This window comes from Cebus imitator, unplaced genomic scaffold, assembly GCF_001604975.1.
Source record: "Cebus imitator isolate Cc_AM_T3 unplaced genomic scaffold, Cebus_imitator-1.0 Scaffold441, whole genome shotgun sequence".
NCBI lineage: Eukaryota > Metazoa > Chordata > Mammalia > Primates > Cebidae > Cebus > Cebus imitator.
Genome location: NW_016107756.1, coordinates 1,675,942 through 1,684,394, shown reverse-complemented (window position 1 = coordinate 1,684,394; position 8,453 = coordinate 1,675,942). Strand labels below are relative to the sequence as shown.

Genomic DNA, 8,453 nt, shown 5'->3' with positions numbered 1-8,453 from the left:
AGTAATTTCTGAAATATTGGGGTACTTTCTCTGAAATGTTGGGGTACTTTGAAATGTTGGGGTAATTTCTGAAATGTTGGGGTAATTTCTGAAATATTAGGGGTACTTTCTCTGAAATGTTGGGGATACTTTCTGAGATGTTGGGGGTACTTTCTGAAATGTTGGGGGTAATTTCTGAAATATTGGGGTACTTTCTCTGAAATGTTGGGGTACTGTCTCTGAGCCGGCACTGTGCCTGGTGGTGGACTCCAAGTCTGAATAGTGTGTCCTCCTCTCTAAGGAGCAGCAGTTCTGGAGGGAGGAGAAGGCCACTCGGGGCTGTGCCTTGCGCAATGCAGTGGTCAGGAAGTGCTGGGGGCCAGTGTGCCGGGCGGGGATGGGGTTGAGGGGTCCAGGCCGCCTTCCATTGGGGGACTGAGACGTGTAGCCAGAAGCCTGACGGCTGGGGCCCCTGTGCCTCCATTCCGTTCTCTCCACCCGTGCTCTGCTGGCTTCCTCGTCACTTCCTCTGGGGCCCCTCTCTGTCCCCCCAGACTTAGATTCTGGCCCTGCTGTTTCCTCCCTTCTGACCGTGCCCTGCCCCAGTCGGGACTCTGATTTCCCTCCTGAACCTTCTTATCCCGGGACAGACAGCCCGGCAGATGTGGGCGGGTCCCGCGTCTGCTCACCTCCGGAAGGCTGGCTTGCTTGGCAGGTGGATGAATCCATGGACAAACATCGATGGGGAAATGTGGGAATCAGTTGAGGGAAGCGAAACCAGGTGTTAGCAGCAGGAGCATGAGGTCTGAAGCTGCTTTTGGAGCTGGAGAGGAAAGGGGGCCTGCCCCCCTCCTGTGGGCCGCATCTGCATATTTTATATTTGTTTTATCATAGTATCTGACTTATGTTTTCTGCATGTTTTATATATATTTTTTTAATCATACTCTCTGACTTTTATCCCCTATAAAAGTGTTACTGAAAGAAGGGGAAAAGGAAAAGTGGGGGCGGGGGGCGGTGCTCACGTCTGTCATCCCAGCACTTTGGGAGGCCAAGGCGGGCAGGTTGCCTGAGGTTGGGAGTTCGAGACCATCCTGACCAACATGGTGAAACCCCGTCTCTACTAAAAATACAAAAATTAGCCAGGTGTGGTGGCAGGTACCTGTAATCCCAGCTACTCAGGAGGCTGAGGCAGGAGAATCACTAGGACCTGGGAGGTGGAGGGAGGTGCAGTGAGCCGAGATTGCGCCACTGCACTCCAGCCTGGGTGACAGAGTGAGACTCTGTCTCAAAAAAAAAAAAAGAGGGAAAGGGCAGGGAAGCAGGCAGTGCGCTGAGGATTTCGGCCTCCTTGCTCATGAGCTGCTGGCTGTGCTTTGCTTTTGCACAGGTGGAAGCAGGGAAGGGCCTGGAGATGAGGAAGCTGGTTCTCTCGGGGTTCCTGGCCAGCGAAGAGATCTACATTAACCAGCTGGAAGCCCTGTTGCTGGTGAGTACAGTGTGTGCTCTGGGGCCCCGGGTCCCCGTGCCAGGCAACCTCATGCTCTGAAGCTGCTTTTGGAGCTGGAGAGGAAAGGGGGCCTGTCCCCGACCTCCTGTGGACAGTCTGCAGCTGCTCTGCTCCCAGCTGGGCGTCAGGGAGCCCAGTCGCTGCCAGAAAGGGCCTGTGCCTCTGTGCTCCATCTCTCCATTACCCAGCTCTTTCGAGGCAGGAAAAGCAGCACAGCCAGGTTAGGGCTGGAAACACACCTGTCACCCACGGCCGTGGCAAAGGGCCTACATAACCCATCACGGGGCTCTGTCCGGGCGGGGGCCGAGCACCCCCTCCACACCGTGCCCTGAGCAGTCACTGCCAATCAGTCTAGCTAAGAACTCCCTGTTATCTTTGCTCCAAGTCCGTCTGCCTCCCTGGGTGAGTGAACAGTGAGCAGCATCCAAGGCGCATGTCAGGAAATAGGAGGTGGGAGGCTATGTTCTTCTTTTTTTTGTTTGTTTTTGTTTTTGTTTTTGTTTTGAGACAGAGTCTTGCTCTGTTCCTAGGCTTCAGGCTGGAGCACAGTGGCACAATCTTGGCTCACTGCAATCTCTGCCTCCTGGGTTCAAGCAATTCTCCTGCCTCAGCCTCCCTAGTAGCTGCGACTACAGGTGCACGTTACCACGCTCAGCTAATTTTTGTATTTTTTAGTAGGGACATGGTTTCACCATGTTGGCCAGGTTGGTCTCGATCTCTTGACCTCGTGATCCACCTGCCTCAGCCTCCCAAAGTGCTGGGATTACAGGCGTGAGCCACCGCGCCCAGCCGTTCTTGTTTTTTTGAAATGAAGTTTTGCTCTTGTCTCCCAGGCTGGAGGGCAAGTGGCATGATCTTGGCTCACTGCAACCTCTGCCTCCTGGGTTCAGGTGATTCTCCTGCCTCAGCCTCCCAAGTAGCTGGAATTGCAGGTACATGCCACCAAGCCCAGCTAACTTTTAGTAGAGACGAGATTTCACCATGTTGGCCAGGCTACTCTTGAACTCCTGACCTCAGGTGATCCAGCCACCTTGGCCTCACAAAGTGCAGGGATGACAGGCTTGAGCCACCGCACCTGGCCTATCTGTGTCTTTTGAGAGGCATCACAGCTCTGAGGCATTAGGCCAACCTCTGCCCTCAGTAAGCATGCCTCAGTTTCCTCTCCCAGATGGAGGCATCATGGTGAGAGTCTGATTGGAGGGGAATATGAAAATGTTTTCAGAAAATAAATAAAAGTACGACACAGCTGTGAGGTGGTTTTGCCTTTGGAGAAAGTGCTCGTTAGATGCGCCTAGATGCTATGCAGAGTCAGTGTGGATGGCAGGTTCTTGCCTCTGGCTGTTTTGTAGCCTGAGACATAAGGTCATTATCAGAAGAGGGAGAATAGGAAGTGTGGATCCGTGGAAGCTCATTCTTACAGGAATGATAAGATACACATTTAAGTACTTGCCGTGACGTGAGGTGTCACACGTCAACCCTGAGATGCTGCTGGTGTCACAGAGGACTTGGCGTTTATATTGCCCTGGGAATCATGGTCTAAATGTGCAGGGGCAGGCCAGGCGCGGGGGCTCCCACCTGCCACTTTGGGAGGCCGAGGCAGGCAGATCACTTGAGGTCAGGAGTTCGAGACCAGCCTGGCCAACACAGTGAAACCCCATCTCTACTAAAAGTACAAAAAAAAAAAAAAAGTCAGGCGTGGTGGTGCATACCTGTAATCCCAGATACTCGGGAGGCTGAGGCATGAGAATCGTTTGAACCTGGGGACGGAGGTTGCAGTGAGCTGAGCGCACACCACTGTACTCCAGACTGGGCAATGGGTGAGAAACGCTCTCTCAAAAAAAAAAAAACGCCGGGCACGGTGGCTCACACCTGTCAGCCCAGCACTTTGGGAGGCCGAGGTGGGTGGATCACCTGAGGTCAGGAGTTTGAGGCCAGCTTGGCCAACATGGTGAAACCCTGTCTCTACTAAAAATACAAACAATTAGCCCGCCTTGGTGGCAGGCACCTGTAATTCCAGCTACTCAGGAGGCGGAGGCAGGAGAATCACTTGAACCCGAGGTGGAGGTTGATGTGAGCCGAGATCACTCCATTGCTCTCCAGCCTGGATGATAAAAGCAAAAACCCCGTCTCAAAAAAAAAAAAAAAATGTGCAGATGCTTTGGCACACGCATGGCTGAGCGTGCTGTCTCTCCGGGATTTTACCCGTATGCTCGGAGAGATTTTCCAAGTGTGGGGCAGTGTGGCAGGTCGCTGAGGGCTCTGGTCTGGGGCCAGAGCTGCAGTCAGACCCGCCCCTGCCGTGCACACGGGCGTGCTGCCCTGTCTCCCAAACCGTGCTCAGCCCCTCAGAGCATCGCAGAAGCATGGAGCGGGTTGAACCAGCATTTTTAAACCAAGGAAAGGAAACAGCCACACGCATCATCCACAGTAGGATAAGTGCTGGTTCAGGAGACTTCGGGTTCGCTGTGTGTGCGTGTGCGTGTGTGTGCGTGTGTATGCATTAACTGCCCACGGTTTCCTATGCCTGTTGTGAGTGTGGAAACCGCTGGCTTTGGGCGAGCACTGCGTGAATTCCGTGAGCCTCCGTTTCTGGATCTGAAGATGAGCGTCCGGCCTTGTCTGTCTTTCCGTGGGGCTGAGAAGGTCGGGTGGCCCTTTCGGAACCTCCTATAGTGTTGAGTGCTTACAACACGCAGATATTAGCAGGAGAAAGGAAGACGGGCAGAGGCAACCGTCAGACAAACGTGAAACACGCCTCACAAACTGTGAATTGCGGCATCAAGAAAGCACGGCGCCGTCATTGCCAACAGGATGTGTGTCTGAAAGGAGCTCAGACAAAGGAACAGGCTGCCTGGCTGTGCTGGCCCCTGGCTTTCAGCAAGTGAATGAGCCTTTGTGCCTCAGCTTTTCCATCTGCAAACTGGGTGTACCGATAGTGTGCTTTTGGTGGGTTGTTGTGAGGATTGAAGGAATTTGTACACAGAGCTCTCTTTTTTCCTTTCTTTTTATCTTTTTTCTGAGATGGAGTCTTACTCTTGTTGCCCAGGCTAGAGTGCGGTGGCTCAATCTCAGTTCACTGCAACCTCCACCTCCCGGGTTCAAGCCATTCTCCTGCCTCAGCCTCCCAAGTAGCTGGGGTTACAGGCACCCACCACCATGCCTGGCTAATTTTTGTAGTTGTTAGTAGAGACGGGCTTTCACCATGTTGGCCAGGCTGGTCTCGAACTCCTGACCTCAAGTAATCCGCCTGCCTCGGCTTCCCAAAGTGCTGGGGTTACAGGCGAGAGCCACCTCGCCCGGCACATAAAGCTCTTTCTTGGAGCAGAGCCTGAGTGTTCACTGGCACTGTTAATTTCTCAGGGCTGGAGAGAAGACAGGTCAGGGCTTGCTGGTTTCTGTCACAGCACACCCTTTCCCTGAAGGAGGGAGTGGGGGCTGTCCCTTCAGACATGAAGCCCTTGGATCCCCCTGCCCTCCGGGAGCCTCTTCCTCTGGGCCAAGACAGGGAGCCCCTGCCTGCCCTGCCTTTCCAACAGCTGGTGCCCCACAGGCAGAATCTGTGGGGCAGGCCCCCCTCGCCTCCTGTTGCGCCCAGGGCAGTCCGTCCCTTCCCCCAGCTCTCTCCTCCTGGGCCCCTGCTTGGCTCTTTCTTGAGCAGAGGCCAGAGGGAGAGAGGGAGGGACTCACTGGGAGGCCAGGTCTGTGGCTGGAGCTCTTGGGAAGAGGGCTGGACCCTCCACAGCCACAGCCTCAGTCAAGCTCTCCCTCCTCTCCTCCCTGAGCTGGGAGCCGCACTGTCCCCGGCTCAGCTAGTGGGGAGCTGAACCTTCCGCTCCTCAGGTGGCCTCACAGAGGGGCCAGCTGGCTCCCACCCCTCACCCCATTCCCACAGCTCTGCCCCGGCCGGCCGTCTGCGTTCAGCTGAACCCTTCCTGATAGCAAAGGGCTGGGTGTGTAGACCCAAAGCCATGCGCACACACAGGGCAGGTGGGCCTCCGTCCTGGCCTCTGGGTTGCTGGGGGGTCACTCTGGGCCCCCGCTGCTTCCTGGTGGACTCTGATGACAGGGAAAGCCTGGGGCCTGGGCCGAGGCAGGGGGTGAAGGAAAAAAGACGAAACCAAGCATTGTAATTCTGCATCCTGGAGGCTGGAGAGGAGCTTGGGAGCTGTATCTGGCCTGTGCTGGGGCCACAGGGTGTGAGGCCACTGCCCACAGGCCCACCGCCACTGGCCACGGCCGGCCCTCCTGGGGCGGACTCTCTTCTGGCCTCGCGTTGGGGTTCACAGCCACGCTGCGCCCCAAGCTCTCCATCTGTAAATCAGGAGCATGATGCCTGCCTCCCAGGGCCCCAGTCCGCGGTGACTGAGGTGATGTGGCCAGGCCTTCCGGGCAGGAGGTAGAGGAAGTGGGCAGATCTCGTTCCTCTGTTTCGAAAGGCCATTTGCTGGGGGATGGATCGGACCAATGGCTGTGTGAAGTCCCCAGGGAGACCGGGGCAAGGGAGAAGCGGCCCAGGCCCCTCTTCCCGAGATGCACTTGGGCTGGGACCAGGGTGGAGGTCACTCAGGGACCTCGCTGAGAACTCTCCACGGTGAACTGGAGAGCCAGGGCCCATCCCCACCCCAGCGACGGACGGGCGCTAGCACCAAGGCAGGATCGCTGTGCCTCACCAGAGCTCTGCATGGGTCACCCTGTCTCCAGCCCACCCTGCGTGGGTCACCCTGTCCCCAGCCCACCCTGCGTGGGTCACCCTGCCCCCAGTCCACCCTGCGTGGGTCACCCTGCCCCCAGCCCACTCTGCTGCCCTCCCCGTGGGTCACCCTGCTCTCAGCCTACCCTGAATGGGTCACCCTGCCCCCAGCCCACCCTGCATGGGTCACCCTGCCCTCAGCCCACCCTGCTGCCCTCCCCGTGGGTGACCCTGCCCTCAGCCCACCCTGCTGCCCTCAGGCCTATGTGTGGGACTTCACCAGAGAAAAACACCTGCCATAAGGGTCCTGGCCACACGCCCAGCCCCGTCCCTTCCCACCAGGGGAAATCAGCAGTGAGAGTCAAGGCCCCCGTCGTGTCATGGGAGCCGTCTGATGCCCCACGCGCAGGCCTGTCCTGTGACTGGCGCGGTGAGCATCCGTTTCTCCTTTCACAGAGAGGGTAGGGGACGCTGAGCAGGAAGCAGAACCATGCGTCTTGTCCCTGCGTGGGCGGCAGACGGGTGCTTCCTCAGCAGCTTCTGAGAAGTCCTGGCCATGGCCTTCCCGGGACGGATCCTGCCCCCCTGATTCCTTCCTCAGTGGGGACTGCGCCAAGGCAGGGACCAGAATTTGGGGACTCGGTGGCGACGCAGGCTCCTCCATGGGGTCCTGCCTCGCACTGGAAAGGATAAACTCTTACGCCAATGTCAATCCTGAAGCTGGTTCCGTGTCCTTTGTGGAGGGTGGGGAGTCCCCAACGCTTTCAGCCCAGCCACCTGTGCTTGGGAGGACACTCTTTCCTTACTCCTGCTGCGATTCCTTCTGCCTCCCTGCCCTTCTGTCTCCACGCTTCACTGCCCCCCACTCCTCCAACCTGTCCAGCTCTTCAAGGCCCTGGTATATCCGCCTCCTCCATGCAGCCCTCCAGGCTGCTCCAGCACAACCTTGGAACCACAGGGTGGGTGCTTATGGTCTGGCACTGCCATCTCTCACATCGCCCATGAGAACCACGGGCAAGGTGGGATGGCAGCAAATAAACAAACAAAATAGAATAAAATGTGGGGAAGCATACTGAAGACGATGCCTGCCAGGTCCCAGCACCCCCAGTCCTGCTGCTGGGCTTGGAGGCAATGTCGTCAGCGGCAGCCAGTGCTGGGGGTTGGTCCTTGTGTCTGCCACCTCACCGTCTACATTGCAGGCTCTGGAGCACCTTGGTGTAGACAGGCAGGCGTTGGAAACACGTCTGAGACTGGAGGCCACACCACGTGCTGTGGGAGGGGCCATCGTGGTCTCTCAGCAATGTCTGCCACGGGGTGGGAGGTGGTGGGGGACCCGTGAACCCCCATCCCTCTCCGTGTACCAAGTGGCGGGAACTCGGAATATCAGTGAGGCCAGGCTGGTCTGGAGTACCTTCCGGTCCTGCCCCTCTGAGTCCTGGAAACACGTTGTTTCTTGTAAGGAAACAGCGGAAGGCCTGAGTCCCAGTCAACCCTCCTTTCCCCTGACCTGGGGCAGGAGGTCCTGTTACAGCAGCACAGGCTGCGGCTGAGCTCGGGCACGTGGCCGGGGAGTGGACCGTGGCACCGCCCCTCGGGCCTGGCAGGACAGCTGGGACAGGTGCCCGCGCCGAGCGTGTGGCCCGCTGGGGCCTGTGGCAGCGGCTCCTGGATACAAAGCGCGCTTCAGGGCTCTGTCTTTGCCGCCTTTGTCCAGGCAGGACCTGGGCAGCGGGAAGGGCCGACGGTCACCTCCGGGCCTGTCGGCACGCTGGTGTGCTCACCCCCCACCTCTGCTCTCTCCTCCTCACGTCCTCCCAGCCCATGAAACCCCTGAAGGCCACAGCCACCACCTCCCAGCCCGTGCTCACCATCCAGCAGATCGAGACCATCTTCTACAAGATCCAGGACATCTACGAAATCCACAAGGAGTTCTACGACAGCCTGTGCCCCAAGGTGCAGCAGTGGGACAGCCAGGTCACCATGGGCCACCTCTTCCAGAAGCTGGTGAGTCCCGGGACAGGGGGCCTCACACAGGGGGAGAGCGGAGCCCACAGTGTTGCAAAGAGCTTCCAGAGAGAACCGGGCAACCCTCTTGACCTCCTTGCAGGCCTGGGTCTGCTCTGAGTCCTGGAGGAAAGCTGGGGCCTGTGCATTATGGGGCACCTGGGCCAGGGCGTGACTCCAGGCCTCCCGTGGTGCATCTCTGGGAGTGCTTCTAGGGGTGCTGGAGACGGGCCGGGGGGATGGAGACTCTAGGGGTGGTGGAAACGGGCCGGG

General features: G+C 57.9%; 1 protein-coding gene across 4 annotated transcripts in view; it reads left to right on the top strand.

Moving 5' to 3' along the window:
• The window catches only part of LOC108290716 (active breakpoint cluster region-related protein), a 165,279-nt gene that overhangs the window by 81,627 nt on the left and 75,199 nt on the right, over positions 1–8,453 (top strand). For all 4 annotated transcript variants that reach the window (XM_017510607.2, XM_017510604.2, XM_037732113.1 and 1 more), the window contains 2 exons: positions 1,367–1,465; positions 7,995–8,180. In XM_017510607.2, the coding sequence (XP_017366096.1) occupies positions 1,367–1,465; positions 7,995–8,180 (285 nt within the window). The remainder of the gene's footprint in view (positions 1–1,366; positions 1,466–7,994; positions 8,181–8,453) is intronic.